We start from the raw sequence: 13,057 nt of genomic DNA, 5'->3' as shown, positions 1-13,057 counted from the left end.
GAAAACTGGAGCAGATCCAAGTCCAACCACTTAGGTATGCAATTGAATCAGAATTAGTCTATGGTTTTAAAAGAAGCTGTACCTCCAGGCTGCCGATGACAAGAGAAGGCCAGGGAGAATGCTTCAGCTTTCAAACCAACTGAGCCAGGTACGTAGCTTCCTAGACAGCCGCAACTGAAAGGCACTTTTATGACTTGTTACTGTCATTTTATTTACTCACTGATAAAGAAGGAAATAGGCCCAGAAGGTAATCTAACCAAGTCCCTACAGCTAGCTAAAGACAGTTCTTCTGACCCCCCGCACCCCACACACACAGAGTAGGTCGACTCTGGAGGTTATTCAATGGTCAGGGACAAACGGGAAAAGGTTTATTTTAGAACTACCCAGAAATGACCTTCGCCTCCCTTTCCCTTCCTGTGCCTAGGTCAGTGAGTCTTTATCACCCATCCGTGGGGCATTTGGCCTACAACCTGAAAGTACTGAAGTGAAAACCCGTGTTAGGACTGAACTAGACCCGACTAAGAAATGACAAAGCTCGATAAAAACTATGTGGGAAGAGAGACAGGCAAAACCTCATCCTGCCAGGATTGGGGGAAGGTGGTGGGAAGACACTTGTGGAACTTAATCTCTAATTAATAATTTTCTAATTTATAAGTATTGCAATTTAAATAGGATTTCACCGTGTAGTCCAGGCTGGCTTCAAACTCAGGATTCTCCTGCCTTTACCTCCCCAGTGCTGGGATTACAGGTGTGAGCAAGTACAGGGCCTGAGGTTTAGGATCAGGTTTAGGAGGGAGAAAGCCATAAATTTGGGGAAGGAGAGAGACTGGTCCCTGAGTACCAGGGTAGTCGGCTCCTAAAGTATTACACCTTCAGAATGGCCTAGAATGCAAAACATCAAGCAAACAGAGTGCTTGCATTTGGGCACCCGTGGAGTTTGGCTTAAGATTTCTCATGAGTTTGAATTCCCATCTGTTTTGGCTTGATACAAGGCCCAATTCATATGATTCCCCTTTTTCCTCCCAATATTTAGTCCTTTAACAGACGGCCTTAGATATAAAATGCTCCTTATTTCAGGGCCCCCCTGCTATGCTGGCTCTAGGAGCCTGAGCTCATTGTCAGTGATGCTGAATAAATGAATTGCCTAGTATGGTCAAGATTTCCCACAGGCACTAGGCCATTGGAATCCCCGCCTTCCAGATGTTACAAAATAGACTCTGCCTTACTACAGGGACTTCGTTTTTTCTGGGTGAGCAAGCAGTTCTGGCTAATCACTTTGGAAATCCGTGGCTGCCTGGCAATGCCACCACAGCAAGGACATCACCACCACCACTAACGTTACCGCATCCTACGGACACCGGTCACCCACAGCCTGCTCGCTCACGCTGAGGCCAGCAAGGAGGATTGTCATTGGCAGTGGATGGTGAATTGGAGTTTTCACAAACACTCCTGTCAGCTCCTAGGGTTTGGCTCCTAGCTAGAAGGCTAGGTGAAATGAGACCTACTGCCACTCCTCTTCAAACCAGCCTTCTTTTACTTGACTCACATAAACTGTACAACAGGATTTCTAACTCCAGAGAGCAGGCGGGGGGAATACATAGCAACTGGGCAAGATGGCAAGGCTAGTTTTTTTATTTTAAGGTTGTTAGTGGCCCCCTGAAGGGAGAGGAGAAAAAGAAAGAAAATTCACAGTGGCAGCCAGGGCAATCTGGAGGGGAAATGGGTTAGTTTCTGCCAAGGCTAGGGCCTGCAAGTGATGCAAAGACACAGAAGCAGGCTCTTACCTTCCACTGGCAGACCCTTGTGGACATTCCCATGTGCAGGCCCCAGGACCCTGGAGAGCAAATTGCTCCTTGTATTGCTTCTGGCGTTTCCTTTTACCATCTTGACTTGCATCGGTATTTCTGCTAGCCACCAGGGTCATGTTCTAGGTCCATGGCTCTCAGGAGCAGAAGTGGATTGCTCCGCGTCACAGGGAGGTGTTGGTGACATTCATTCTTCTGTTCTCCAATTTAACTTTGTCTTCAGTTATTTCTACTAGAATGTCTGTCTATCTGTCTGTCTCTGCCCCTGTCTCTCTCTTCCAGTATGCTCAGACAGAAAAAGCCTTTCTTCCCTCCAGACCCACCCTTTCCGACCTCCTCACATGAGTTCAAGCTCTGGAATTTTCTGTGGTGTTCCCTTCTCTCTCCTGTCACCTCTCAGGCATAGCCTTTCCTTTCTGCGGTCACCAGCACCGATCAGCACAACTCCTCTCCATCACTTTACGGTGTAGAATCTGGAAGAGAAGCAGACTCCCAGTTGTAGTTATGGGATGTGCTCAGAGTTACAAGATTCGGAAAGTAGGACTTTAGTCCTCGTAACCTCACTGTCTTTCTGACTCCAAACCTTGCAACCCAACAGTCCTATCAGTCATGGAGAGACTCTCTCTCAGTGGCCCCTAATCTACCCCTCTGACAGCTAATAGCTAACAGATGCTGAGTGTAGTAATTAATATCAGCAGCACTCACAGGGCTGAGGCAGGAGGATTCCCACAAGTTCCAGACCAGCCTGGGCCAAATACATAGCAAGATCTTGTCTCAAACATAAAAATAAAAAAGAACCAACATATATTAAGCCTTGGGCATAGTCCGGAATGTTTTAATTGTATTAATCAACACACACATAAGATGGAAGATGTTATATTATCCCTGTGGTTTGAGAAAAAAAAAAAAAAAAAAGGCAGACCACCTTCCCTGAGCCTGAAATCTCTGCCCTTCCGTGTGTCTGTCCAGTACTCCTCCTCTCCTGCATCACACTGTTCACACACTCCGCCTCTTTGAGCAGCCTCTCCTACTACCCCCAGCTGTCTCTTCCCTCTTCTTAGCCAGAGTACACATCATCCCTTTGTCCGGCCCTCTTGGCAGTTGTCTGTCCTGTCTTTGTGGTTCTGTGTTGGGGGCCCTGTTCCATTCCTTAATTGACAGTGACAGACTTTTAGACTTGCCTTTGCAGCTCCAGCTCGCCAGTGCCTGCCACACAGCAACATCTTGTAGCCTTTGTCTGCCTGGTGTAGCCTTCAGCTTTCCTGTTGTCACATCCCTGGGAGACAGGGTCCAGAACACAGGAGAACACGAAGGCAAGAGCAGCAGGCAAACCAATTACTTCCTATTGTGGGCCTCTACAAGGAGGCAGGGGACCCAGTGGTGTGTAGCAGCCGAGCTACACACACTTACATCCACGCGTGTGCACATACACACACATACACACACTTGCACACATACTCAAATGCGCACACGCAGGCCTGCAGACTAGAGAGCAACTTAGCCTGACCTCCATCATCACCTTACTCATCTGTCCTAGTTAGAGCCTAATCTTCACCAGTGACAGCCAGGAAGGAGATTCTGTCCTCTCTTGTCTCCTCCATTGTCTAAGGAAAGCCTCTTTGTCAGACTCCTTCCTCTTCTCTCACACTGGTGGATTTCCTATCTGTCTCCATGGAGTTTTCTTTCCTTTGCCTCCCTGACCTCTGGAGTCACTAGAGTTATTTAGAGTCTCATCTCCACCATTGATTGACTTGATGTGTCACCTTGGACAAATTAATTACTTTCTCACTGTGGACCTCTAAAGGGAGGCAGTGGGACCCAACACACACACACACACACACACACACACACACACACACACACACTGTCTGTACAGTCACACACACACACACACACACTATTATCTGTACAGTCACACACACACACACACAAGTCTGTACAGTCACACAATCATCTATACAGACACACACACACACATTGTCTGTACAGTCACACACCCCCACTATTATCTGTACAGTCACATACACACAAGTCTGTACAGTCACACACTCATCTGTACAGACACACACACACACACACTGTCTGTACAGTCACACACAGTCATCTGTACAGATACAGTATCATCATACAGTTACACACACACACATCATCATATTATCTGTACAGTCACACACACACAAGTCTGTACAGTCACACACACACACACCTCTACAGTCCCAAACACACACCACACTCACCATACAATAACACATACACACGTCTGTATAGTCACACACACACACACTATCATCATACAGTCACACATACACACGTCGTACAGTCACACACACACACACACAAGTCTGTAGTCACACAATCATCTGTACAGACACACACACACACACACACACACAAGTCATCTGTACAGATACACACACTATCATCATACACACACACACACACAATCAGTCACACACACATACAGTCACACACACACACGTCTGTACAGTCACACACACACACACACTATCATCATACAGTCACACATACACACGTCTGTACAGTCACACACACTATCATCGTACAGTTACACACACACACTATCATCATACAGTCACACACACAAGTCTGTACAGTCACACAATCATCACACACACACACACACATACAGTCACACACAGTCATCTGTACACACACACATCATCATCAGTACACACACACACACACTATCATCACAGTCACACACACAGTCTGTACAGTCACACACACAAGTCTGTACAGTCACACACACACAAGTCTTACAGTCACACACACACACACAATCATCACCATACAGTCACACATACACATGTCTGTATAGTCACACACACACACATCATCATCATCACACATACACACGTCTGTACAGTCACACACACACACAAGTCTGTACAGTCACACACACACGTCTGTACAGTCACACACACACACGTCTGTACAGTCACACACACACACACACACACACACACACACAGCTGTACAGTCCTGCCTTCCTCCTCCTCAGGGCTCCCTCTCTCTTCACCTTCTCCCAAGGAGTCCCGCTCTGACCAACCCAGGGGATCTGGATCTCTCTGGCTGGTTTCTGGTCCTAGCCACCAGCTCTGGGCCTCCTATCCAGATTTGGCCCTGGCTCCATGTGGCCTGTCTGAGAGGCTGGCCTCAAGCCCGGCAGCAACTCCACATTTCTCTGTTTTTCCTTTTTCCCCCCCCTCTTTCCCGGAGTTAACAAGAAGCAGATGTGGCGCACGATGGTTGGAGAGGTGGGGGAGGAAGGGGGAGGCTGGACCGCCAGCCAGACAGGGGGGAGGGAGGGGAGAGGAGGGAGGGAGGGAGAAGGCTGGCCCGCCCCATAGTCACTCTTGTGCCTCTCAACAGCCACAGGGGCAAAGCTCTGTCATCTTTAGGATCCAGTCACCAGGGAACAGAACGGGGAGACCAGAAGAGGGCCAGCTGGAGCCAGGGGGTGGAGGCTCAGGAAGCCGTTTCTGAAAGGGGCAGGGACCAGGCACAGGAGGCCAGGGGCCCGGAGAACAGACTCCCCTCAGAAGTGCAGAAGAGGAGAGCGGAAGGAACTGAGGGAGGGACAGACAGGAGCCTGAGGAGGAAAGAGGAGGGGGAAAGAGGGGTCAGGCCCAGCAGCCAAGGAGGAGGCGTGCAGCTGGGGGCTGCAGGCAGGAAGCTAGGGACAGAGCTGGCTCAGCGTGCTGTCCCCTGAAGCAGCGGCATCCCCTGGAGGCACGGGTACAGGCATCATTGGTCAGACCAAGATGTATCTCTAAGGGTAGCAAGGAACACCTCACCATGGCCCCCAGAATCCTCTGGAGCTGCTATCTCTGCTGTCTGCTGACCATTGCCACAGAAGCTGCCAGCTACCCTCCTCGGGGCTACAGCCTGTACACAGGGGGCAATGGGGCCCTCAGTCCTGGGGGACCCCAGGCCCAGAACTCACCCCGGCCTGCCAGCCGCCACAGGTAAGAGTCTGTGTCCCAGCCAGGGCTGGAAGCTATGGTTGGGAAAGTCTTTAGAAGGTGGGCAACGGGCTTAACGCAATGAGAAGGGCAGCATGGAGGCCCATCCATCAATGGCCCGCCCATATGAACCTCCCAGTGGAACTTTTTCCAGGCTTTGGTGGCCTAAGGGCCATCAGCTCTGACCTCTTCCCTCTTCCCTCTTTCCTATGGAGGTCTGCAGTTCGGTGCCCAGGGAAACTACACCAAGGGCCATGGACCCTCCTTCCTGCCAGCTGCCAGCTGTGTGCCAGCCAGCTCTGGATCAGGCAGACCTTTTGTCCTTCTCTAGGGCTTCCCTGGCCCCGTCCACTAGTGTATAATTCTGACACTCCTCCTGCTCTGTTCCCTCTGGCATTGCAGCAGCCCATAGCCTAGAAGCCAGTGTGAATGGGGTCAAGAGGGCAGCACCACAAGCCCCAAGGGGACAGAGCCCATCAGTAGCTCATTCTTTGCTTAAGCATAGGCCGGACATTTGCCTGCCCCGCTCTTCTCCTGGAGGGCTGGGTGGGAGCACCGTGTGCAGGAGATCATCTACAGGAACCCAGCTGGTCGGCTTACACAGCTGGGGCTTGAGATAGGCCCAAAGAAGTACACACGAGACCGTGGATTCTAGGGTGCTCTGGGACCCCACAGTCAGGAGGACTGACTTCTCTGTGTGTTTGTATCCTTATGTCTTCCCTGTCTTGAAAAGTCTTTATCTGCTATAGTGACATAAGAAAGTGTGTGTGTGTGTGTGTGTGTGTGTGTGTGTATGTGTAGGAGAGGGGAATGGTGCTGCCCCTGCAACAACCCTACCTTTCAATGGGTCCTCAAGGCCCCCTTCATCTTTTGACCCTCCTTCAGCCTCTGGGCCCACTGGGGCTTGTGTCTTTGGTCCTTTGGCCCAGGTAGGGTTGTGCCTACAGGAACTGGTGTGCCTACGTGGTGACTCGGACAGTGAGCTGCGTCCTTGAGGATGGAGTGGAGACCTTTGTCAAGCCAGACTATCAACCCTGTGGCTGGGGCCAGCCCCAGTGTCCTCGAAGTATCATGTGAGCCCCCAACTTTAGAGGATTGGGTACTTAGTGGGATCTGGGCAAGGGGAGGCAGCTGGTGGTCATTTAGGGGGTCTGTACAAAGGAGGGAGCAGGGGAAAGGATAAGACTTCAGTCAGAACCGTTTTGAGAGGATAGTGGGGTCCTGGCTTGGTTGGTGAGCTGCCCCAGGTATTCTTTCCTTGTCTCCAGCCTACAGGCCTTCTGCTGACACAGGTCAGCCTCAAAGAGATTAGCTCAGGGTTCCAGCACAGAGAAAGGGGAAAAAGAGCCAGGATCTAACCCCGGGCTAAAAAGCTGATAGCTGGAAAAAAAAAAAAAAAGCTGATAGCTGTTGAATGATCAGGGCCACATAGTGGCCAGAGAGGTAGATCTAGCCTGAAGCACAAGGTGACTGAGAGAATACGAAACCTTCCTTTCCTTTGCCTAGGTACCGCAGCTTCCTTCGCCCTCGCTACCGGGTGGCCTACAAGACGGTGACAGACATGGAGTGGAGGTGCTGTCAGGGGTATGGGGGCGATGACTGCGGAGAGGGTCCTGCTTCTGTTCTGGGCCCTGCACCCTCCACACCACTTCCCCGGCCCAGGCCTGCGCGTCCCAACCTGTCTGGCTCCAGTGCCGGCAGCCACCTCAGTGGACTAGGAGGAGAAGGTGAGTCTGCATGTTGCCCGGGATGGGGAAATCCTGAGTGGAAAATGTGGGGCCCAGCTGTGGAGGGTGGGAAACCCCTGAGCTCTAAACTAGGGGGAAGGTGGACCGAACGGAGATAATGATATCCCTGAGACTTCGCATGTTTGTATGCTTGTGTGATTTGAGTGTGTTTGAGGGGAGGGGCAGGGGGAAGAGGGAGTTGGGAGAGACTGATTGAAAGACCTGAAAACTTAAGAACTGAGTAAGAAGGCATAGAGACAATTTGTTCACATACTCCCTCTTGTGGCCCAAGGTCCTTCCTACCCGGGAACTGCTGTGGGAGAAGCGGGGGTAATTCCCTTGAGAAGCTCTAGCTGTCCGCAGGGAAGACAGTTAAGACTACAAATCCTAGCATGCATTGCACCTGACTACAGGTCCCAAACCTCTCCCTGGCCCCTGGAGACTGCAGGTCCCAGAATGCAATCGTCTCCGTTGCATTTTCTTTTCTCCTGTGTGTCTGTGTTAGGCTAGGCACACCGGATGCAGGGTCTTTTCCTGCCAAAGAGATAACTAAACTATAATTATGGAAACAGGAACTTCTGGTTGACTGGCTAGCCAGCCAGCACCCCAGCAGGCTTGCTGCAAGAGCCTCTTGTTTGCCCCTCTGGTGGTTTAGGGAAGGGCCCAGTCATTGCAAATGGTATGTGAAGTACTTTCCCACATTACCATTTTGAACTGGTCAACAACCCTAAAAGGGAGGACACATGGTGCCATTCGCATTTCCCAGATAAGGAAACGGTTTCCAAGAAGTCAAGAGGTCCTGGGGACAAGGGGAAAAGATTTGACTTGGGTGGCTGGATGATCTGGATTTGAACTTTGACATGGCCACTTCTTAGACGTATTCTCTGAAACTACTTGCCTAATTCCCCTAATTTCTCTGATTCTCTGTTTCCTGTGCCATCAAATGGCAAAAGTATATGCCCAATGGAAAACATATTTTTTTTTTTTTGGTTCTTTTTTTCGGAGCTGGGGACCAAACCCAGGGCCTTGCACTTCCTAGGCAAGCGCTCTACCACTGAGCTAAATCCCCAACCCCGATAGAAAACATTTTAAGAGCTGTGGTTCAAATAGGGCCCAAGGATATTCAGTAAATGGTGTTTCCTTCCTTCCTTTTGTTTTTCTCCCCTCTCACCCGAATCATCCAAAGGGGAGACATCTGACCCTTGACTCTTGCTGGAGTTGGGGTAAGCGGGTGCTGGGCCATAGATCCTGAGCTTTGAGATCCAGACCCTCAGTCATCTGCCTTTCTCTCTCTTCAGGCCCTGGTGAGTCAGAGAAGGTGCAGCAGCTAGAGCAGCAGGTAAAGAGTCTGACCAAAGAGCTGCAAGGCCTTCGAGGTGTCCTTCAGGGAATGAATGGGCGCCTGGCAGAAGATGTACAGAGGGCTGTGGAGGCAGCCTTTAATGGGAGGCAGCAGCCAGCAGATGCAGCTGCCCGCCCGGGTGTGCACGAAACCCTCAGTGAGATCCAGCAGCAGCTGCAGCTCCTGGACAACCGTGTCTCCACCCATGACCAGGAGCTGGGCCACCTTAACAACCATCATAATGGAGGCCCTGGTGGAAGCGGCAGGGCCTCAGCCCCTGTCCCTGTTCCTTCTGGCCCCAGCGAGGAACTGTTAAGGCAGCTGGAACGGCAGCTGCAGGAGTCTTGCTCAGTGTGCCTGGCAGGGCTGGATGGCTTCCGCCAGCAGCAACAAGAGGATAGGGAGCGGCTGCGAACCCTGGAGAAGCTGATGTCCTCTATGGAGGAGCGGCAGCAGCAGCTTATGGGACCTGCCATGGCCAGAAGACCCCCTCAGGAATGCTGCCCCCCGGAGCTGGGTCGGCGAGTGTCAGAGCTGGAACGGAGGCTGGATGTGGTGGCTGGCTCGGTGACAGTGCTAAGCGGACGTAGAGGTTCTGAGCTCGGAGGAGCAGCAGGGCAGGGGGGCCATCCCCCGGGGTACACCAGCTTGGCCTCCCGCCTTTCTCGCCTGGAGGACCGCTTCAACTCTACCCTAGGTCCCTCAGAGGAACAAGCGAAGAACTGGCCTGGAGGACCAGGGAGGCTGGGCCAGTGGTTGCCTGCTGCTCCTGGACAGCTGGAAAAGCTGGAGGTGCTACTAGCCAATGTGAGCAGGGAGCTGGGTGGCCGCCTAGATCTACTGGAAGAGCAGGTGGCAGGGGCTGTTAGGGCTTGTGGTCAGATCTGCTCTGAAGGGCCTGGGGAACAGGACTCTCGGGTCAGTGAGATCCTCAGTGCCTTGGAGCGCAGGGTGCTGGACAGCGAGGGCCAGTTAAGGCTGGTGGGTTCAGGCTTACACAAAGCAGAAACGGCAGGGGAAGCCCAGCAGGCCATGTTGGAGGGACTGCAAGGGATCCTGGGCCGGCTTCAGGAGCGCATGGACGCACAGGAAGAGACGGCAGCAGAACTCTCACTGCGCCTCAATCTTACCGCAGCCCAGCTAAGCCAACTGGAGGGTCTGCTGCAAGCCCGTGGGGACGAGGGCTGTGGCGCCTGTGGTGGTGTCCAGGAGGAGCTAGGCCGCCTTCGGGATGGTGTGGAACGTTGCTCCTGCCCACTGTTACCTCCACGGGGCCCTGGAGCTGGCCCAGGGGTTGGGGGCCCAAGCCGTGGGCCTCTGGATGGTTTCAGTGTGTTTGGGGGCAGCTCGGGCTCAGCCCTCCAGGCCCTTCAAGGAGAACTCTCTGAGGTTATTCTCACCTTCAGCTCCCTGAACGACTCACTGCACGAGCTCCAGACCACTGTGGAGGGCCAGGGCGCTGATCTGGCTGACCTGGGGGCCACCAAGGACAGCATCATCTCTGAGATCAACAGGCTACAGCAGGAGGCCACAGAGCACATTACAGAGAGCGAGGAGCGTTTCCGAGGCCTGGAGGAAGGCCAGGCCCAGGCGGGCCAATGCCCTAGCTTAGAGGGGCGACTAGGCCGCCTTGAGGGAGTTTGCGAACGACTGGACACTGTGGCAGGGGGACTACAAGGCCTCCGTGAAGGCCTTTCCAGACACGTGGCCGGGCTCTGGGCCGCAGTACGGGAAAGCAACAGTACAAGTCTGACACAGGCCGCACTGCTGGAGAAGCTGCTGGGGGGCCAGGCAGGCCTGGGCAGGCGGCTTGGTGCCCTCAACAGTTCCCTGCTGCTCCTAGAAGACCGTCTGCAGCAACTTAGCCTAAAGGACTTCACTGGTGAGGACAGGAGGCATTGGGAGGCGGGGTAGGGGTCCCTTTTCAAGCCCTTTCTTGTTCCTTGCCTTGCAGCCAGCAAGGAGGACTGGTGTTACCCACCTCTCTTTGCTCTGCCTCAGTCATAGCCCCTACTGTCCCTCGGGGAGGTTGAAGTATGTCTGCAGAGAAACTGCTCGGGCGTACCTCCCTGCCCTCCCTCGGGTTGCTTTAGACAGGCCTTTGGGTGGAACTGAGACCATGGCTCGTGCTGGAATGTGACTGTCAGTCAGTTACCTTGCCTCAGCCCTAAGGACCCCAAGTCTCTGTCAATCTTCACCCATCTCCCTACCTGTGGTGCCACCATCTGTCCTGTCTGTTGGAAAGCATCACCTTCATCTCAGTTTTGATTTCCTTACCATAGGACCTTCAGGCAAGGCTGGGCCCCCTGGGCCTCCTGGGCTACAAGGGCCTCCAGGCCCTGCAGGACCTCCAGGACCTCCTGGCAAAGATGGACAAAGGGGGGCCATTGGACCACCAGGTATGTTGGATGAGACACCACTATCCTGACAGCCCTGGCATAATATTCCACACTGAGCTTGACTGGGAAAGGGAAGGGGAAGGAAAGGGAGATCCCCATGTCTAACAGTGAAAAGAGAAGAAAGTGATTATGGCTACTGGGCATCTTGGTCTCCCTGCCATATTGCGGATTAATGTGTGGCCTACAAGGGCTCCCTGGCGTATGAAAGCTCCAGGGTGAGTCTGTAGCCTAGCAACTGCACAGACTGGAGCCCACTTAGGCTTCCCGTGACATCACATTCCTGCCTGCAGACACACCTAACACCCAGAGCACTGCAGGGTAGCAGACGTTCACTGGGGGGCGTAGTGAGAGGTGCCCTACTCACTGTTGCCCCTTCTCTTCCCACAGGTCCTCAAGGTGAACAGGGTAAGTCATTGGACTCTGGAAGGGGAAGTGCGCTTGCGCCTGGAGGAGAATGGTCCTCAGGCAGCCTGGGCAGCAGGGACGGGGACTGGGGTTTATGAACATCCATCCTAACACACTATGTCTGTTCAGGAGCGGACGGAGCACCAGCAGCCCCCGTGCCTAGGGTGGCATTTTCAGCTGCCCTGAGTTTGCCTCGGTCAGAACCCGGCACAGTCCCCTTCGACAGAGTCTTGCTCAACGATGGAGGCTACTATGACCCAGAGACAGGTAACCTAGAGGGCCGGCAGGTGGCGCAGTTGAGGTAATGGGCGAGGCTGAGCCGTGGGTGCTAATGTCTCCTGCGTGCCTCTGCAGACAGGTACAGCTTTTTTATCTGTAGTTAGAAAGACCTGTATTCTCTCCCTGCACTCACACCGGAGTTGGACAAGGAGAGAGTGGGGTGGGAAGGAGACTTTCACACCACACAGATCTTTATTTGGACCGACTCCTGTACACGCCTGCAGCAGCTGCTGGAGATGCAACAGGGGATCCCCTACAGTGTGCAGTCTAGTGGAATAGCAGGGAAAGGACCAGCGGGCCACCCCTCAGCCAGGAGTGCTGTACCCACTGTCCAAGAGACCTTCCTTGTCCCAACCACCGTCTCCCTTCCTGACTGTCATCCTTGTCCCCAGGTGTATTCACTGCGCCACTGGCTGGGCGCTACTTGCTGAGCGCTGTACTTACAGGGCACCGGCACGAGAAAGTGGAGGCAGTACTGTCGCGCTCCAACCTGGGCGTAGCCCGCATAGACTCGGGAGGCTATGAACCCGAGGGACTGGAGAATAAACCTGTGGCCGAAAGTCAGCCCAGCCCGGGCGCTCTGGGAGTCTTCAGCCTCATCCTGCCACTGCAGGTCGGAGACACCGTCTGCATCGACCTGGTCATGGGGCAGCTGGCACACTCAGAGGAGCCGCTTACCATCTTCAGCGGAGCCCTGCTTTACGAGGACACAGACCTTGAACAGGTGTAGACAGGGTGGGCCGGACCACCAAACTTATCTACACCGGTCGCAGAGCCACCCGAGTGGCGGCTCCCCACCAAGGCTGGGGGCAAGTCGGGACCACGCCCACTGCGGTTCAGGCATCCAGATCGGCTACTCAGCGCGTTGTGACTGCGTGGTCTCTGGGACTTAGGCGTCTTTTCTTGACTTTTGGTCTCACTGCCATCCCCATCAGAGCCCTCTCCAGGGCCTAGGCTGCGGAAGAGGAACCGACCCTCCAGGGCTCTCCCCAGCCCACACCACCGTACTAAACTATTCAGGAATAAAGACACTTTTTTTCTACAAAACATAGCTATTCTGCTCTAGTACATGTCCGGGGCTTGTTAAGGGACAGGACAGGAGGAAACAGAGTCC

The 13,057-nt window shown here is 53.3% G+C and overlaps 1 protein-coding gene across 2 annotated transcripts; it reads left to right on the top strand.

The window, feature by feature from the left end:
- The first annotated feature begins 5,157 nt into the window (after window positions 1-5,157).
- Window positions 5,158-12,994, top strand: Emilin1 (elastin microfibril interfacer 1). 2 transcript variants are annotated; one of them, XM_032909026.1, is made up of 7 exons: window positions 5,158-5,794; window positions 6,739-6,864; window positions 7,298-7,518; window positions 8,817-10,742; window positions 11,143-11,259; window positions 11,647-11,931; window positions 12,336-12,994. In XM_032909026.1, the coding sequence occupies exons 1-6, from the start codon at window positions 5,625-5,627 to the stop codon at window positions 11,760-11,762; spliced, it is 2,676 nt and encodes an 891-aa protein (XP_032764917.1). In that variant the 5' UTR covers window positions 5,158-5,624; the 3' UTR covers window positions 11,763-11,931; window positions 12,336-12,994. The 2 variants fall into 2 exon arrangements, with proteins under 2 accessions (XP_032764917.1, XP_032764918.1); XM_032909027.1 differs by having other exon boundaries at window positions 5,722-5,794; window positions 6,677-6,864.
- Window positions 12,995-13,057: the final 63 nt, after the last annotated feature.

This window comes from Rattus rattus, chromosome 7, assembly GCF_011064425.1.
Source record: "Rattus rattus isolate New Zealand chromosome 7, Rrattus_CSIRO_v1, whole genome shotgun sequence".
NCBI classification, from domain to species: Eukaryota; Metazoa; Chordata; class Mammalia; order Rodentia; family Muridae; genus Rattus; species Rattus rattus.
Note: the sequence above shows the minus strand (reverse complement) of the source record. Positions and strands in the feature narration are given on the sequence as shown.